The sequence below is a fragment of the Dicentrarchus labrax genome, unplaced genomic scaffold, assembly GCF_905237075.1.
Source record: "Dicentrarchus labrax unplaced genomic scaffold, dlabrax2021, whole genome shotgun sequence".
Taxonomy (NCBI): Eukaryota; Metazoa; Chordata; class Actinopteri; family Moronidae; genus Dicentrarchus; species Dicentrarchus labrax.
Genome location: NW_026136703.1, coordinates 12191508 through 12211024, shown reverse-complemented (window position 1 = coordinate 12211024; position 19517 = coordinate 12191508). Strand labels below are relative to the sequence as shown.

The window sequence follows — 19517 nt, the reverse complement described above, 5'->3', positions numbered from 1 at the left end:
TGTGTCTTATGGACTTGGGGGAAGTGCAATGACCACTCCCCTCCTTGCTTTTGTCGATGGTGAGGTTTATGTCGCAGGGCTGTCTCAAAAAGGCGGGGCACTCTTGTCTCACTATTTAATAACGGCTCCGGACGGTGTGCGGCGAGTAACAAAACAAGCGTCCCAGCAGTCTGCCTATGACCCGCCCCCCGCTAACCAGAAACAGGAGATAGTCTGACGGATAGCGCAGAAGAAAGCCAGGCTGGAGCTGCTCCGGGAAGTCAGGAGTCTGCCAGAGTCAACGCAGAACAACGCCATTTCACCACTTGCTAAGGCAACAACACACTGAAGCTACAGGTATGCTGTGAGCAGCTGTTTTCGGCGATACTGTGTTTATTTATTGTCAAAAAAAAGCCGCTAGTCCCGGTCTTAGCACAGCTAAGCTCTTTACCCAGGCCTGGGAACGGCCCTCAGGACTCTAACGGAAGAATGAGGCAGCAGACCGGGTCAGAGATTTCAGGAGAGAGGGAGGCTGGGTCACCAGCAACACTAGGCCCGTGGGGGCAGAGGTCCACGCCTCCAGACGCGTTGAGTGTGAAACAGAAACAAACTTTGGTGTTCCTGTTAGCACTTTAGCCAGTGACTTTTATTGTTGAATACTTACTCTGTACTAATAATTGTGTTGGCCGGCCAACGGTAGTTAGTACCTGCCTCACGTTAGTTGGCTAGCGTTAATGTTAGCTAGCTCATTCATAGAGCTGAGCTCGAGCACTCAGCGGGGCGAACTTGAGTGGCGACAAGCCTCTTCTTGTTTGGATTTAACTATTAAAGGAACTACTTGTAGCCACGGTCAGGGTACTAGTGAGCCCCCACTGTTAAAATAAACACTTTTTTCTTGCTAGTCATGTTGATGAAGTGAGCTGGACGTCGACATGTGTCCCTCTTCTTTCTCTTTTTATGGCTTATTTTAATATAACGTGTGGCTTATGAGCTAAGTTAGCAAGAGCGATTGACGCCGGATCAGTTCTGCTTTTTCTTTGATTACAGGCTGTATCATCAAGGCTGGCTGTGTCGTCTTTACTTGGTGTGAGAACAGCTGCCATTGCGTATCTTGGTTCAGTAGTCTGAACAAGGCCGACGATCAGACATGACCTAGCATGCTGGGACATTTGGTACTCAACCATAGTCAGCTGCTCTTGTTGAATGGTTAGGTGACTTACTGGATATCACCTTTAAAGACAAGTCGATCTGTTGTAACTTATTTTGGTATATAAAAACGACATGTGTTTGTAACCCTACTACATTTGCAATGAGGTGGTGACTGAAGACATGATTATGTATGACTGTAACTGGCCCCACTTTTAGAAAGTAAGGCTTATAGTACATTAATATATTCCTGAGTTTCCCCCCTCTCTTGTGGTATTGTGTCAGTTCTATCTTGGTTGCATCTTTGACAGTTTTCCTGGAGGTCTATCTGTAGATAAACTCTAATCTAGGGTGTCTTGATTCAATATGTACTGTGCTCTCAGGTTCCCTTGCTACAACCTGATCAAGAAGAGCACTAATTATTTTTTTTTAACCTATTTGTTAATGTTTTCCAGTATAGTCAGAGGCCCCACTGTGTACTTTGCTACTTTCTGTGTAGTTTATTACCGGAGTTCTGATAATGAGCTAGTGGTGAATTATCAGTTTGTTATCAGTACAGTTTAACCATTCAGACACAACCATCTTCCAATTGTCCTACTTATCATGCTAAGGTAGATTATTTTTAATTACGTGTAATCACTGAAACTTTCTGGTTAATAGGTACCCTCATTAGAGAGTAAATAGTTATATAATCTAAAAGTGGTCCCAATGTAATACAAGGGAAGACTGCTAGTATAGCTTTTATTTTTCTTAATTTGTGTGTCTAAAGTTAATGTGTCACACAGCTGTTAAACAATCTTCAAGTTTAGTAACCTTTGCACTTATATAGCTTATACAGTTAGTTATAAACAAATAGTATCACTTGATATAAATGTTGTATCATTCTAACATTTTCAGCCATTTTGCCAAGCACCAGCACTAGCACTCACTCAAGGAAAACACTGGTTACATTTGTTGTAAATTACACTTGAGTTCGATGCGGAATATAGAAATTGTTCACCTGAAGAGCTCGGTCATTATTGTGCTTCTTAGGAAATTGTTGCCATCTGAAAGATGCTAAGAGTAGAGTGCAGCATGGCCTGGTTTTCAAGTACCGTCTGCACTGCTTTTGGGGCCGGATATTTATCAGGAGTTCCCTCTCTGTCCAGGCCTGCCAAATCAGGAGGCCTGGCCAGCCAAGTGGCTAGATTCCGGGGAGCCAACAGCCCGAGAGGGCTTTGTCCTCGGGGCTCATTTTGATGCTGGTACAAGGCTCGGGCTGTATAAGGAAACTCATGCACCTTCCACTCTGAGGCCTGGGACTGAAAGAAAGCAAGCAGGCTTCAAACTCTTACACCACTTACTCCACCCATTCTTAATATGCCAAAAACCAATGTTGCTTTAAGACTTATTTCACACTTTTGTTTTTTTCTGACGTGGGAGTGTCCTGGAACATGCAATGAATGTGAAATGAAAAACAATTTCCGGATTTGTAGCCACTGAATGTTAGGAGTTAAAACCTTGTTACCCAGTTCACCCATGGTGTTTATCTAGTACATTCTGTACTATGGCTTCTTTATGTCCTTCGTCTTATTTATTTTTTGCATAATCTCCAGGCCACTGAAAGGCTTTATTTGTATCTTGCTTATTAGCCTGAGTTTGTGGTTTAAAAAAAAAAAGTAAAGGCTAATATGTTCAGATGATGGTATGGGTTTTAGTTCAGCAACATATTTTTTATGGGTTTGTCCTCAGCTGTAGTCTATTGAGAGTCTGGAGGAATGCATGCTCTTTGGCACAGATTCCACTCAGACACATAATAAGAATATAATGGTTAGTAGTAATATAAAAGTATAAGGCAAACATGCCTTTATGTTATATAATGAAAACTGTTAACAAACGGTTAAGCAAAAATCTTATATAATACTTTTTTTTGGTTTATGCTCTATGTTTGGAGGAAAAGTTTGGCGCTTGAGAGGCAAAATAATTTTTCAGAATGAGTCAAATATTAAAGCAGCTACAAGGAACTTTAATTTTGTGTTGATTCTGTTGGCCCCTGTGGACAAAAGTAGTAGTGTTTCCAGAGCCTTGTTTCGTCTGATTTTGTGTGTAATCCGACCGACTCCGACCTGGTGGCAGGCATGAAGAATAACTATATAGAAATTGTCAGCTTCTCATTCTTGTTTGTAGGTCATGTAGAGGCATCAGTATTACACTGAGAATACTTAAACAGTTTAAACATTATAACAGGCCTGGTACTTTTTGTGCGTGTTGTGGAATATATGTTGAGAGGTTTTCAAGGTATGACTGAAACAGGGTCAGCGGTACACTACAGGACTAAGCCTGCCAGTCCTCAGGAAGCCCTGCCGTGGAAAGTTATTCTTAAATGTATTATCATGGGTAATCTGCTTAATCCAAATTACTAAAGAGGTCTGCTCTACGACGCTGACTCCTACGCTATATTACTGCCACAGATCTTGGGTATAGGATGGGATTGTGTTGCACACCAGGTCATGTCGCTCATTGTCGAATGACAACACAATGCTGCTGTCATCACCCAGGGCTTAACTTGTCACTGTTTTTTTAAGTTTGCACAAGGTATTGCTGTGTTGGTTTGCGAGACGTACTGTCCTATGTTTGGAAAGAGTCTATTTACTTTATCAGAATTGGTAGCGCTATTATTGACAAAATTGCAGCACTACCTCAGGGATTCTCACATCAAAAGTGCCATCTAGGATGTAATCAAGTTGATTAAACAGAAAAAAACATGTGCTCGAAAATGTATTTAATATAAAAAAGATAGATATAAGAGCATAAAAGAGGAAAATCAGGGAAAACTGCCTACCCCTACAGCTACAAATATATTATATATTTTTTGATAGTGTTTTGTTAAAATTTCCAGTGTTGTTGGACATTTCTTCTAATCAGCTTATTTGGCTGAGAAACTGCATTGATTGATATTCATATGTGTAAACTATGAGTAACTGTTGCCAAATAAGTCCACCTCATCTTAACAGCCATTTGCAGCCATTTCCTCAGTGTCATTTATACGGAAAAATTACAATAATGCTTACAGTTTCGTTTTAGGGGCTTCTAGTGCGCATTATGTCTCAAATTATTATTGCTTTATCTGCGTTGATTCCACCCCAGTTCTTTCTCTCTGCATAGCCTTGGGGAGACAACACATAGTTCCTAAGAATATCTTTGGCATATACTCAACTGGTTAAATCTCAAGACCTCTTGACTCTGTAAACTTTGCCTATGATGGAAGAGGAACCTCTTCTCCCTAGGCTTGAAGTAGGCAGGGGCCAAACCACAGCTGCAGCAGACCTCACAGGGGTGACACTTGCATGTGGGTGTATTTTTGCCTCTTGCAAATCCATCCTGATATGAGTTTAGAATACCGCCATGTCGTCCTTGTGGGGGCTGAAGGAGGGAAGTGACTAAATGAGACAGTGAGTGAGCCATCTTCTTTTTAGCCTAGTTGTCTCTCTGATGTTCTTGACCTATTTTATCCCCTTTTAAGCCAATGTGACTGAAGTTGGTGGCCTTTATTGTCTCTAGTAACATTCTATGATTTCCAGGCCATGTTTCAAGTAGATATACCTCATTCTCTATGAACCTATATAAAGGTGTTGGGAGGATGTTAAGCTGTCTAGCTGGGGTAGTGTTATCTAATTGGATCATATCACCTAGACAGGACAAAGTGTCGGTAAGAGCCCTCTCACTCCCACCCTCTCGGCACTATTGGTGTACCAGAACCTGCTTTGCAGCTTTGACCAGTTGTTTGTTGGTATAAATCTATTACCTTAATGTCACACATACAGTCTATGTGTGAAATATTGGCAGATACATATCATGATGTTGAATACTCATGTTTTTTCCCATGTATTTCTCCTCTTCAGAATGGCGGTGGATATCTATGACTCTCAGTACCTGCTCATCCTGGCCCCTTCCCTGGTCATTGCCCTCATGTTCCTCTTCTTCTGGCTCTTCATGAAGGAAACCTCCTATGATGAGGTGCTGGCCAGGCAGAAACGCGACCTCAAGCTGCCGCCATCCAGGCCAGACACCCGTAAGAAGAACGAAAAGAAGAAGAGCAAGAAGAAGGAGAGTGCCAGCGGTGGAGGTAGCGGAGGTGGAGGGGAGTCGGAAGAGGATCTTCGTGATTTTGACGTAGCCGATGGTGCCAACAGCTCCACTCTGGAGGTGGAGGAGGAACCTGCACCTGTGGCTACACCAGATCCTGCCCCACTAACACCTACTGCCTATGTGCCTGTATCAGTGTCACCAGAGGCTCCTGCTGGTCTGAGGGAGAGAAAGAAGAAGGAGAAAAAGGCTGCCAAGGCTGCTGCAGCTGCTGCTGCTGCTGCTGCCGCCGCCGCTGCTTCGGCTCTCTCTTCTGAGGAGCCAGAAGTAAATGGCTCAAAGCCGATCAGCCGCAAGACAGAGGCACCTCTAAGCAAACAGTACAGCCCTCCCCCTCCCCAGATTGAGGTCCAGGTCCCGGTCCAAGCCGCTCAGGCTCCTGTTCAGGCTCAGACGCCTCCCCAGGTCTCTGGGAAGAAGAAGGAGAAAAAGAAACAGAAAGCAGAGCCTGGTGAGTAACCATTATAAGTGGGTGTGTCATTTAGTTTCTCTTTGAAAACATGGAAATTGCTAACTCTTTCATTCAATATATTCCTCCTAAGTAACACTGGTTATTGGTAGACAAATGTAAGCTGAGAAGCCATAGTTTTGCACATCTTCAAGTTTAGAGATTTAGTCCAATAGCTGTAATGATAATTGGACACCCTCTATCTGTCTGTCTCGAGACATACTATCTGAGATTGACAGTATTCTTCCATACCTGTCCCTTTCCAGTGGATGACCAGCTGCCAGAGGTTAAGGCCGAGCAAGCGCCAGCTCCAGTCAAGAAGGAGGCTCCCATTGTGGCTGAGACCAAAGTTCTTGACGGTGCAGCCCCGAGTGCTACCAGTGGCAAGAAGAAGAACTCTGCCAAGAAGCAGAAGACAGAGCCCGGTAACGATGATACAATTGTCACACATGCAAAATTATCTAAAATAAAAGGACATGTACTCAGACTGAAGCCTGAAATTGTAAGTAATCAACCAGTTTTTCTCAAATCCAGTAGATGAAGCCCATGTTCTGGCTGACTCAGCAGCTCCTGCCAACCACCAGGCAGCTCATAATGATGATGTACCATCCAAAGGAAGCGGCAAGAAACAGAAGAACGAGACCGACAAAGGTAAGAGTAAAACAACAAGTCTGATCCAGTCTTTGGTTGTGTTTTTTCTATCCCACATCTACTGCTGATTCATATACACACTTCCTAATTTGCATCCCTTCTAACAGAGAACACAGAGGTGAAGCTGAAGGAGCTGCTGTCTGGTCTGTCCAGCCTGGCTCTGTCAGAAGCTGAGGCCGTCAGTGTGATGGCTCTTCTCCGAGAGAAAAGCCCCAATGCCATGGATGCCTGGCACAAGGTGAGAGATTTATTAAGAGATAACTTTGAATGTGTTCTTTACAAGTGACACATTACATTATTTGCATTTGCCAGGAGACCTGGTACTTTTTTAACATTATGTGTCTTTCTACTAGTCTGCAGCAAGGCCTGATCCAGCTGTACAGGAACGAGAAAGACTTCTCACAACTCTGCAGGAGGAGTCCTCCATTGCCAAGGACAAAGTGAAACAACTCAGCCAGGTCTATATTCTAGATTAATGGTTTATTATTTGTATTGCAGGAATAATTCCATTTGTTTCAGCGAAGAGCTTCATATACCCTTTTGCTTTTGTGCTTTAGGAGTTGCAGGTTGAGAAGCAAAAGACGGGCCGGGTGGAGGCCATGATGAGAGAGCGACTTGCAGCCATGGAGAAAGAACTGGGGAGTATGCAGGCCAAAGCACAGGGCAGCTACCAGGAGCTCCAGACCATGCAGATAAAGGTGAGGGCTTTGATTTCTTGCAGAATTATTGAGATTCATTTGCTATTTTTCCATTTGTCCATGTCATCAGTACTGTGAAAAATGTGAAGGAACCCAAACTTTTTGGCATTTTTCTCAAGGCTGCATGGAGATCGAATCCTATTGTCTGATATCCTATCGTGTCCATGTGTAGTTCCAGCAGGTGAGGGAGCAGCTGGAAAGCCAGATCACTCGACTGCAGCAGGAGAACGGCATCCTGAGGGACGCAGTCAGCTCGGCCACCAACCAGATGGAGAGCAAGTCAGTGTTACACTACAATAGATAAGAACCCTACTGATCATGCTCTCTGGAGCTTCATACACGTCTCATCTGCTCAGCTTGGTGAAACACTCCTAGTGATCCAGTTCATATTTGAATTTCAGCTCATTGTCTTTCCATCGCAGTTGCATTTGCAAACCTTCCCGTCTCAACATTTCTTCTTCCTGCATTGTTCACATTAGGTCACAGATCCCTCCTCATTCACAGTTACACATTGTGAAATGCATCACTCAGGCCTTTTTGTAGTTTGGTTCATCGACAGCATCCCATGATAATGCCCCATTAACCATTTCCACATTACTCATTTGTGCGTGTGTGTATGTGTGTGGCTTGCTAGGAATTCAGCAGAGTTGAACAAGCTGCGTTCTGAGTACGCCAGTCTGATGAAAGAGCTGGCAGACAACAACGGCAAGCTGCAGCAGGAGGAGCACCAGAGGAAGTCACTGGAGGTCAGCTACAAGCAGAACGTGTCCCAGCTGGAGGTACACTTATCCAGATGCACGATGTGTTTATTTAGCCTATGCTTCAGTTTCCCCCAGCCGAGACAAAAATGAACTGAGCTGTACAAAACCTGGGCAACGCTGCACAGCTTCAAATCTAGTTACCGGGTGTGGTTGCATTATCAAGGAAATGGGAGGAGGTTGTAGTGGAAGTCCTGGGGAGGGGTGTGGGAAATAGAACCTGGGTAGGGAGGATTGTGTTAGCTTTGGAAGCTGGAATGTTTGAGGCTTTGTGCTGTGTATAAACAACACGTTTCCTGCTAGACACCTTGATCAGCCTTTCCTGTCTTTCCTGAAACTTTCATGACAGAAAACTGCCTTTCTTTATGGCACAGGCTACAAAAATCAATGAAACAAAGCCCATAAGATATTTTTGTAGTTTAAACTATTAACTTAGTTTGACAGATCCAGAGACAGAAAAAGAGACTAGAGGATCACAGCCTTGTAGAAATTCAGGTGGCCTCAATGCAAATCAACCTCTGTCATTGAGTTGTAGTATTTTGTAGCTGTACACTCCTAAGTGTAGGATCTATGATTCCCACCCCGAATAAACTGTTATAAGTGTATTGTTTAGTATTGTTTTGTGTGGGAGGAAAGTGTTCACCAAATTGGATACATCTCTCCATCCCCAGGCCCAACTGCAGGATGCTAAGCGGCGTTGGGAAGAATTGCAGAAATTCCTTCACAATGTCAATGATGAGAGAGAGAATCTTCACGCCTCAAAGCAAGGTGATAAAATATAACATCATACAAAAGTATCCCTTTTTACTTGTCGCTTCTGCTACATCCAGTTGAATCTTCAGGTTACGTTCAGCCATTGAATGTCTTATATGTGTGTGTGTGGGCGCAGAGCTCCACAACAAGCTGCTGGCAGCGGAGACGGAGATGAACAATAAGAACAAGGAGATCCAGACCCTACACAGCAGCCTGACTGAAGCCATGGTCTCCAAGGATCGGCTGGAGCAGAGAGTGATGGAGCTCATGGAGATGTCCCAGCACAGCATGCCTGACGATTCGCTGCAGGCCCGGGTTCAGGTGAGCCACCACAACATTGCACACTCAAAACAAACTATTTTACAACACGTCTTTGCATGTTGATTCTACATTGAAATGCAGAGAGATTCAGGGCAGAACACAGTGTTTGTTTACACTAATGCAGTCTGTGTTTAACAGGAACTTATAAATGAAAACAAAAGTCTTCAGGTCCAGAATGAAAACCTGCAGGCCCAGATCTCTTCACAGGTATATTTATCAAGCTCATTTACTTATGTTTTGTCAGAATGTATAATGTATGAAGGCTAATAAGATTTATTTTCTTCTCATTTAGGCCACCCATGTTTCCCACATTGAGGAGATACAGAAGCTGTAAGAATTATTATTTTTTTTTTCCTTTTTACCTTTTTCAGACATACTGATTGCATTAAAAGTGATACTGTCGAGCCATTCTTCATGTGCTCCCCCAACTATTCCCCATGTTGTGTTCAGATTGGCTGACAAGGAGTTGCAGAGGAAGAGTCTGGAGGATTCTCTAAATGCTGAGAGGAGCAGTGGGGCCAGTAGAGAAACCAACATGCAGGTATAGTCACAAAAGAGCGCTTCATCTACAGATTCTTATACTAACATTGCATTGGTTCATTAGTCTGCAGGAATTTGGTAAACATGTTCTAGGCCCTCTCATTGTGTTGAGAGGGAATATGGATTGAAGACCAGGTACACCAAACGGCCAGAAAGAAGTCACAGTTCACATTTTAGATATTTTAGATTTACATTCTAAATGGATCATTTATTTCATGGTTTTAAGAATTTAAGACAGAATTATGTGTACTATGTCATTGTTCAAGATCTTGTCTGTCAGAATTTGAATTGTCTTAACCTAATAAGTGTTGCTGTCTCTCTTTCCTGCCGATTCCTCTGCAGGCCTTGCACAATGAGAACGTGTCACTGAAGGCAGAGATTCAGAATCTGCAGGCACAGATTTCTGATCAGGTCAGCTATGTACCTTTTTACAGTCTTTTCCTAATTTAAAAGCGCCCTATGTGTTTGTTTGGTCTTCTGTTTGACACTCCCTCTCTTATCTCTCTCCCCATGCAGACTGCCTCCCAACTGGCTTTGGACCAGTTCCAGAAGAGGTGTGTGTGTCTGTGTGTCTCTGTGTCTCTGTCTCTGTGTTTCTGTCTCTGTGTCTGTGTGTATACTGGAACATATTTTGATTGCATCAGTTGGTTAAACATGTAATAAGCCATAAACATTTACTGAATGACCTAATAAAACATTGCTTCTCACCCAGTGTTGTCCGGGAGAAGGAGGAGAACATGAAAACCGTAGAGGGACTGCTGGAGAAGGGGCTGATTGAAGTGGCCAACAAGGAAGAAGAGCTGAAGGTGTGTGTTTTGTCTAGTCTAGAAAGGGACGGCCACGGGTAGCAAAAGCCTCAAACATCTGAAAACATGCTGCCTCACGCATACACCCACATTTGACTCACATCAGCATACTTTGAAGTGACTCTGCATTTCGCTGTTTGCTTTGTAATCACTATCCCTAATGAGTAAAAAAATCTTTACGTAATGTCTTTCCCTGATGCAGGCTGTAAGAGAAGAGAACGAGGCACTAAAACAAGAAATCGAGGCGATTAAGAGGAAGTCAGAAGAACAGGTGAGCTGTCTAAAATCTTCTTTTTAAAAAGGAGTTGCTGTGTTTTCTCCACCCTATTCATTTGTTTTAAATTGTTTCTTCACCTAATCGTAGGCATCATCAGAGTCGACAGTGGAAGAACTCCAGAGCAAGTAAGATCAATCAAATTTCAATCAAGGCTTTGTACTACTAAACTGTTGTGATCCCTAAATACCATAGTCTTATCTTCACCTACCCCCGTCCACAACACACAAAGACACACAGATGGATAAAATATCTAACTTTAATTTCGGCAACACTAGTCTCAGCTAGCTTTTCCAACTAGTTGACATGAAGCAAACTGTAATCACTGTTATGAAACCAAAGGCTACTACTTTCTCTACTGTGAGCATATCAAAAGTAATTCCTTGTGGCACTCCAGGCCATTCCCTGGACACATCCCTCATAGTAGTTCTTTTAACATTTCCGCTGGAACGAGAGGCTGTGTATTGTACTGGATCAGCAGATTCTGTGTGACTTCAAACAGGTCTGTATGATGAACACTTGTTTTACTTTGCTTTGTAGGATCCAAGAGAGGGATTTGAAGCTAAATTCAATGGAGGAGAGTCTACAGGCAGCACAAGACGGTAGCTCAGCCAAAGAGAAGGCAGCTGAGGTGTGGACTTTTCTGTATCAATGAAATGCAGCATTTTCCTATGTCAAATGTCCCTTATATTGTTTGGTATGGTCCTATTTTGAGCTCTTGGCTGAAGCAGTTTTTTTCTCACAGGCTCTAGAGCAGCAGTTGGCCGCCCTGCAGGCAGAGATGGAGCAGCTGAGACAGAAGGAGATGCCAGAAGAGCCGACCAGTTCTGTCGCCGAGCTCCAAGAACTCCAGGCTCAGTGAGTTAACCCCACCACACGCACCCACGCACACATTTCACCACAAAGTCTTCCAGCAAAGCCCCTTACGAATCAGACCAATAATAAACATACCTGACCTGCAGGCTAGTGGTGAAGGACCAGGAGATCCTGATGCTGCAGGCTGAACTGGAGGCAAGGACTAAGGAGCTGAGTGACAAGCTGGAGCAGGTGCAACAACAGGTATGGAACGATCTTAAAAAAATGCTCATTACTGTACAAATGTGACATATTTTAGCCTTGAAGAACAAATTATGTTGGAGGAAGTGGGTGTGTGATTCAGAACAGATAAAACTTTCAAAAAGTTTGAACTGAACTTTGAACTGTTCTCTGGTGTTTGATCATAAGAGATAAACTTCTAATTCAGTCATAATTTTAATTGAGTCTTTTTTTTCCCCCTCTTTTCAAACAGCAGTCCGAAACACCAGTGCCAAGCCCAGAGCTCCTTACAGCGTGAGTAATGTTTTTCACGTGCATTTTTATTTTCAAGGTTGCTTAACTACATAATGACGTTTGTAATGAGTGGTTATGATGTTGTCTATCAGGTTGTCAGAGAAGGAGAAGCAGGTCTCAGATCTGCAGAGTGAGCTGGCTGAGCTGCGGGACTCCCTGGAGCTTCATAGGAAGAAGAACAACGTAGGTTCTCTACAGCGATGACCTGAACCTATATACACCAGTAACTGCTTTGGTCTAAAGCCCTGCCAGACATTGCACCCCCCCTCCCCTTGTGTGGTACCCCAAAATACCCCCTTCACACTGGATATGATGCACACAGTTGCACACAGCATACATCCATACTTCCTGTTGTCCTCTGCCAATTAGTCTCACCTGGTTTGCTTTTTGTTCTTTTAAACAGATCTTTTTAAACACCAAATAGAAAGCGTTCCATAGCTACGGTTGTGTTCTCAACATGATTATACACATCAGTACAGATGTCTATTTTGATTTGTCTTGCTTAAGCTGAGTGTTGCATAACAGGGCTTCCAGCCTACTCTTGTTATGCTCGCCGTTGGCCAGGACTATTTCAGCTAGCTTGTCTGAGCTTGTGGGTGATTCAGAGCATCCAAAAACTTGCCTACCTTTTATTTTGAGAGGCATATTTGATGTATTTATATGGGCTTTATTTCATTTTTATATCTACTGTATGATTTGTAGATATTATTGCCTTAATTTGAATAGAATAGAAAGCACTCACAGAACATTGTTACTATACATATCTTGCGTACTGTGCATGTTGCTTTTACCCACACGAGGTGCGAGACTGGGACTCTCGAGGCTGTTTGTTCATGCTTATTTTTAGCGGTTGGAGCATGGTTGAAAAGCAGAATGTAGTCATTTTAAGATGAGAAATGCGTTCGGTTTGTTATGTTACTCTACCAGTCTGTATTTGAGGGTCACTGAATGCATTTTCCTTGAGGCTGAACTGAAAGTAGTATCTCTCTGGAACTGACCAAAACAGGAGCTTCGGGAGAAAAACTGGAGTGCAATGGAAGCTCTGTCAGCCACCGAGTCCATGCTTCAAGGGAAACTCAGCAAAACTGTCAAGGTTCGACACCCCACCTCAGTATGCTTCACTCTAGTTCCAATCTGATGCATCCCCCCCTCCCACAAAAAATGCTGTTTTTTTTTTGCCATAATTGTCCCAGTGAGATTTCTTTTTCCACCTTCATCCATAACAAAGCTGCATACTCATTTACCTCACTCTCGCCCCTCCCCTCTGTTGTCTGGCCTCAAGTTTTCAATTGGCTTTGTGCGTCGAGCTGTTGAACTACGCTACGCCCTTTCAGAATCTCAGATGTAACTAACTTAACAAATATTGGTTTCTTTTAGCGGATATATTTTTGCTTTAAGCTCTGAAATGTATAAAAGATTACTCCCTGCCCAAAGCTCAGGCTGATGCTTGGAAATGAGTGTGCAGTAACCTAGAAATGATTTCACTAGATGTCATTAGATTGAGATTCATGGTAATCATTTTGCAGCTTCCTGTCTTTCTGTCATGTGACTCATTTCTAGCATGTTTTCCTCTCATTCTGCTTTGTGACATCCGTACTGTCAATATTGCAATTTAATTATGATGATCTGTTTAATTTACGTCAATTTTAATGCAGTGTATTCCTTTTTAAAAATTATCATTTAAAACTTTTAATGAATATGCCACAGTGCCCTTATCTTTCTCAGTACTCTTTACTCACAACTGAAACTGTCTCCATCAGGATGAGCAAATGTAACTAAATGTCAAGCAAAATCTACAGTGTATGTCTTTATAGCTGCAGGTCTCTTCGTGTAGACATAGAGTGAGCTACCAGATAGCTGTTCTATTAACAGTTACAGTAAGTATGTATATTTTTGCCGTCCTCCCCCTACTTTAGGGAAGGGTACATGCTGAACCCTGAGCACAGCAGCTGCTCTCTTGCCATCCGAGTACAGTAGAAAGCACCTTCTCTTCGCTGAGCCAGGGAGTTCCTTGGCAGCTGTTGTTTACTGTCAGTGCATGTTGGTTGTATTCAACTACGCTCGTCTCAGAGCTGCCTTGTGTGACACAGTGAGTTAATGTGAATAGCGGTTAGAGTGCCAGCTGGCTAGTGCTTGGCATACGTTCTCCCTTCAGGCCTCAGAGTGACAGTGCATGATGCTAGCCTATTGTGGGAGGACTGATAGCTACCTTTTTCATTTATTGAATTTATTTATTGAAGAGTTTCAAGGTACTTTTGTAGAATTTTCATGGAAGCCGATTGATGTGCTTGCGGTTGCAGGAAGACTGAAGCTTGTGATGTGCTCTGAATCTGAGGTTGCTGACACTTAGGTGTGTAGGTGTGGCCAGTTGAAAGATGTTTTCTCGAGCGAGACAGCGATTATCCTAATTCTCTGTTTGTGTTATGCTAAATGAATCATTTCTGTGACATTGATTGGAGCATCTCGATGGATGACCCGATGATGGCTGGTTTAAACTGAGTAGAATGACGAAGAAGGAAAGGTGGCTGTCATATCTGCTGTGAATGACCGCTGGACCTTATCTTCGAAATGACTGAACTATTGCAACAGTCAGTGCTCAATCTTCTCTCTTCTTTTTGTCCTTTTCCTCATTGCTCCCTCCTTATCACCTTGTAGGAGAACCAGGCAGCACTGGCAATGTCTCAGGCAGAGTGTCGAGATGTTCTGCACAGACTTCTGCCCAATGTGCCTCTGCCCAATGAGCAGGTATGGATAATACTGGATTTTTACCTCCCTTTAAATTGTGTTTGAATTCCGTTTCTTACTCAATTGCACTTGTGTCTTAAACTTTTAGTGATGTTTCCCTTTTCTCTTCATCTCCTCTCTCTACTAGAACCATCAGGAGTGGCTCCACACATTTGAGAAGGCAGTAGCTGAAAGCTCAGCTACACAATCCACCCCTGCATCAGGGGACTCTATGGTAAATCAAGTGGAAATGTAAAAAAAAGAAAGAAAAAAAAAAAGAAATTTCCTCTTAATCTGAAGATATCTTTAGCTAAAAAAAATACTTACTTTCTCTCTCTCAATAGGCACTGGCTGAGAAGCTGAAAGAAGCTGAGGAAACCCAAAAGATTCTACAGAAAGACTGTGAGACATACAAGAAGGTCTTGGCAGAGACGGTGAGATAATGTTTACCGTTTCTTTACCTGTTCTGTAGAGACATCTCTTCACAAACTGAGCTGTCATTCCCTGTTGCATCCACAGGAGGGCATCCTGCAGCGCCTCCAGAACAGTGTGGAGCAGGAGGAGTCTCGCTGGAGGGTGAAGCTCGAGCTATCTCAAGGAGAGCTCAGAGAGGTATGTGTTCAAGTTTTGTAGGAAACAACTCCCAGATTGAATTTCGAATCACTGAGGTGGTATATTATTGCACTTTGTTCGCTTTTCATTGCATCATTCTCGTGTCTCTTACCTTAGATGAGCCAGAAAGTCACAAGTCTGGAGCAAGAGATTGAAAGACTAACTGATCCGGCCGAGTTGGAAAATGTCAGTCCTCTTGAAACACACATCTTAAGTTCACACTCTTGTATTTCTTCTAAGACTTATTGTAGTTCAAACTTTAAATGTTCTGCCATTTTAACTTTTGTTTTTGTCTCTGTTGTAAATATTTCTGAACCTCTGTTGTGCTCTGTAGCTGAGAAGAGAAAAGCAGCATTTGGAGTCTGAGTTGGAGAGGGCGGAGCGTGAGAGTGCCACCTATGTGACGGAGGTCAGAGAGGTAAGCCAGAAACATGCTGTCTTCAGTCAGCCTTGTGATCCTCGGTTATCCCCCTGTGGCAAAAGCCTGAGCCCTGTAGTGTCATTTCATGTTCATGGGTTGTTTTTTTTTCCTGTTTGGGTGTTTTTGTGACATCCATTACTTTGTTTATTTGGAGCATATGGAATCCACACAACACAGACATTTAAATATTGAAATTAAAAGTACACACACGTCACATAGTCAGCTCTAGCAATCACTTAGTTACACCACTTACCAGACTAACTTAAGAGATTGCCTTTGGTAATTTACAGTCATGCACAACAGGATCCTGAGCTTTATTTATCACAACATGGCTCTGCTAGCTATCAGCTCATGTCACTGTGTAGACCGTGTAGTGCTGTCCTGAACCTGACTCCCACAGACTTCCATTAAACACATCATCTCAAACTTAATTTCAGCTCAAAGATCTGTTGACTGAATTGCAGACCAGACTTGATGGCTCATATACAGAGGCTATCAGACAGAATGAGGAGCTGAATTTGGTAAGCGTTGCTCGACCTCTAGCTAGAGCTCCTTTTTAAAACCTATCCCTTATGGCACTCAGCGGTGGGTCTACACTGACTGCCATGGGACGGGGATTCTTGCATCTTCTGCTGCTGTGGGTCATCATCCATAACCTCAGTGAACGTGCACTCTCAGTCTTTAACTTAAAATAATTTTAGGTGCAAGGAACCTAGCAAAGTAAAGTCAGCAAAAAATAGAGGTTGAGAATGATGATTCACCTTCACACTCAGTGATACTTACAAGGCTAACTCTTCCTTCAGTACACTGGCACTTAACCGTGTCAGGCACCTAACAAATGGCTTACTAGTCAACTTGCCTATCCTCTGTAGAGCCTAAAAATATGCTCCATTTTGTCCATCTTCAGCTAGAATTCTTCTCTACACCTTCAACTGCACACTATTATTTCCTCTTAAGCCTTCTTACGAATCTTGTCTGTCTGTTCTGTCTTGTTGTCTTTGTCTTGCCCTAATGTTACTGGACAATTTTCTGTGGTCTTTGTGAAGTGTTGGCAGTGTTTTAACCATATATTGGGTGCGTTCAGACCAGCAGTAGCACTCACAAAAATGTAGCCTCTTGATTAATTACAATGAAGAGTTTTGCTGCACTGCATTCCTACATTGTTCAGCAACAATGCATTGGCCAATCGGTTACATGCACGAGTGAATATTCCTGCTAGGTTACTTTGTCAGGTGAATGACGTAATTGTACTTATTATCTTGCAATCGTTGAGAAACAGGAAAGAATGACTGCAGCGGCAATAACTTTCCAGAGTTGTAAAATCCTATTTAGTATCATAAACCTGTAGTATAACATGATAAGCCTTAAAACATGACTATTTCTCAAATGGGACTTTCTGGATCGTGATTCATCTTCTTGCCAATACCTGTAGCAACATGCCCACACCAACGCAGCCCCTTGAACTCTTACACAGTGCTATTTTTGGTTTGAACATGGCCTATGTTGGACAAGCAAAAACTGTTAAATCTGTGCAAACGATGAGCACTGTAACATTCCCATTTATTGTTGGCTCTGGTTAACTGCTCTTTGTGTAAATGCAAAACTGAATTATAAATGGGATTCACAGGTGTCATCAGGAAGCTATAATATACTGTAGAACAAGTACTGAGTCTCTGTTTTGATTCCAGTTGAAAACCCAGCTCACCGAGACTCTGTCCAAGCTGGAGACGGAGGAGAACGAGAGACAAAAGGTGGCTGACGACCTGTATAAGGTAGGAAGGCTCATTATATGTCACATATGAAGTTTTATTACAGTGCTCATACAGTGATATGGCTCCAACTCCAAACCACGTTGTTAACAAGTGGAATTTTTTGGTCTTTCACCCAGGCCCAGCAGTCTCTTGATCTGATTCAGGGGGAGCTCTCACAAGTGACAGACAACGCTGATGACCTGATAGAGAATAGCAGTCTGACGTCACAGAGAGTAAGAGTCTGGGACCGTTTGTGTGTTGTAACGGTTGTCTTTGTATGTGTGGTATTTAGGTGGTTACATTGTGCTCTAAACCAGTTATTCTATCTCTGACAGGAAGAGATTGACAGAAAGGAGAAAATGACTGCAGGACTGAACCAAACAGTCAGAGAACTGCAGCAGCTGCTACAAGCCGTCAGCCGGCAACTCACCAAGGGACAGGAAGGGGTAAGGCCTGTTACTATATATTATTATTTATCATCATTATCATAGTCCTGCATTTCTGAGTCGGAGCATTCTACATTTGTGTTTTCCTCCAGGAGGCTGACAAAGATCTGCCCAAGGTATAGTGAGAGGAGGACGGACCGCCACGCAGCCACTCTGACTGCACTACAGAGACCACCTTTGACCTTTCGGTCTCATCACTACCACCGTCAAACCATACTCTCACACACAGCCACCCCCCTTTCCCCAACCTCCATCACTTCGCCTGTACTGTAGGCAGCCTCCAACTGACTGTGGTTGAGGCACTGGCAAACCACTCCCAGTCTCACTGTTGGCCGTGAGGGAGCAGGCAGAGGTTACTGTTAATTCCAAACACTCCAGACACTGTACCAAAACACACTACTCCGCTCCCACCACATTCCTCTTCTTCAGCAGCATCGCCATTAAATTTTTATTCTAAACTTAAAAATGACATCCAGCATAATTTAAACTGTGTGGCAACCATTCCCTTTGTTTAAAACACCTGTATTTTTCAGTGGAATCCTTTTGAATACTGCAGTAGTTTGTTGTTTATTTGTCAAAAGAGGGCAGTGATACAAATTTCCAACTTGATGAAACAAACTTTGGGTTTTCGGTCCTTTTTCTTTCTTAACTTAAAGACCTGTATTGTTTAAATGTACCAGTTAGGACCTGCTGAAATACACTGTTGTTGATCTGTTTGCCTCATGACCAGAAAACTATCACAAACTGTGCATCGTGCATTCATAAATTCATAGCACCATGCATACCTTGGCTCAGTATTGGGTGGGAAAAGGGAGATCAGAAGGGGTCTCGGGAATATCCGAAGGGTCACTACGTGACTGTAACTATGGAGATGCATAGACAAACTGTAGTCTGTACTGCAGCTCCAGAGAGAAGGGAGTCTGTGACCCTGGCTGTGGAAAGAGAAGGCCAGGTCAACAGTGTTAGAGGTTTTTAATCCTACAGCAACTACTCTAGGAATAAGCGTCCCATATCATCTGTAATCAACACTCGCTATATTGTTGCTAAGTTCATTAACACTGAAGATTTTGTTCTTTTTGTAACAGGTGATGTTAATAAAAGGGATGCTTGATAAATCTGTCCAGTGTCCTGTGTTGCTTCCTTTTCTTCCTCTGCACTTCTTTCTCCCTACCACAGCGGGGCAGCACACAACTTTACTTGAAATATTCAAGTTGATTTGATTCATAGCTTTGAAAAACATGAGTGTGCACAGGGAAATGACAAAGCTCCTGCTCATGAAGCTTTAGCTGTCAAGTATTTTCTGCTTGATGAAATATTCATCTGACTTTCCTGTACACAATAAACATGTTTATCATGCGGTGGTGTTATTTTTATGCAAGTGTTTTGTATGACAGTGGAGAGACTGATGTTGTGCAGCCTCAATTATGGAACGTTTGGGGTGTGACCACTTCCCCGTTGATGGTAACACGCTGTATAATCCCCCAGAACAGAAGACTGTTTTCTCAGCTCCTGCATGAGGTTTTACAAAAAGTTTCCCATCAGTACAGAGATGGGAAAAGAAGTAAGAATGCCACTGGTAGCTGAAATAATCAAAAGCTTACCAGGAACAATGTCTCCCTTGGCTGTAGGGAGGAAGAACAAAAATCACTGTTGTGGTCACTTGTTGATGCTGTGAGTGGCCGAGTATGAAAGTGTATTGTAAGCCCAGATGTGGCATGGTTGTGATTTTTTTTTT

The 19517-nt window shown here is 42.9% G+C and overlaps 1 protein-coding gene across 4 annotated transcripts; it reads left to right on the top strand.

The window, feature by feature from the left end:
• The first annotated feature begins 177 nt into the window (after positions 1 to 177).
• ktn1 (kinectin 1) lies at positions 178 to 18901 on the top strand. 4 transcript variants are annotated; one of them, XM_051388974.1, is made up of 36 exons: positions 178 to 336; positions 5007 to 5701; positions 5965 to 6123; positions 6236 to 6349; positions 6457 to 6587; positions 6703 to 6807; positions 6907 to 7047; positions 7220 to 7326; positions 7682 to 7826; positions 8477 to 8573; positions 8695 to 8879; positions 9018 to 9086; positions 9172 to 9209; positions 9330 to 9420; positions 9762 to 9830; positions 9936 to 9973; positions 10132 to 10225; positions 10428 to 10496; positions 10590 to 10627; positions 11040 to 11130; positions 11245 to 11357; positions 11462 to 11558; positions 11788 to 11828; positions 11921 to 12011; positions 12835 to 12921; positions 14484 to 14573; positions 14701 to 14787; positions 14897 to 14986; positions 15072 to 15164; positions 15282 to 15350; positions 15499 to 15582; positions 16023 to 16106; positions 17274 to 17357; positions 17474 to 17569; positions 17672 to 17782; positions 17875 to 18901. In XM_051388974.1, the coding sequence occupies exons 2-36, from the start codon at positions 5008 to 5010 to the stop codon at positions 17902 to 17904; spliced, it is 3822 nt and encodes a 1273-aa protein (XP_051244934.1). In that variant the 5' UTR covers positions 178 to 336; position 5007; the 3' UTR covers positions 17905 to 18901. The 4 variants fall into 4 exon arrangements, with proteins under 4 accessions (XP_051244934.1, XP_051244926.1, XP_051244950.1 ...); XM_051388966.1 differs by having other exon boundaries at positions 6233 to 6349; XM_051388990.1 differs by lacking the exon at positions 12835 to 12921 and having other exon boundaries at positions 6233 to 6349.
• The last annotated feature ends 616 nt before the right edge of the window (positions 18902 to 19517 follow it).

Bases quoted from the DNA above. Each gene is read 5' to 3' on its own strand.
- ktn1 (XM_051388966.1), top strand. From the start codon at position 5,008: ATGGCGGTGGATATCTATGACTCTCAGTACCTGCTCATCCTGGCCCCT. The intron at 6,350-6,456 runs GTAAGAGTAAAA...CCCTTCTAACAG, and splicing joins GAAGAACGAGACCGACAAAG to AGAACACAGAGGTGAAGCTG. The intron at 7,827-8,476 runs GTACACTTATCC...CTCCATCCCCAG, and splicing joins AGAACGTGTCCCAGCTGGAG to GCCCAACTGCAGGATGCTAA.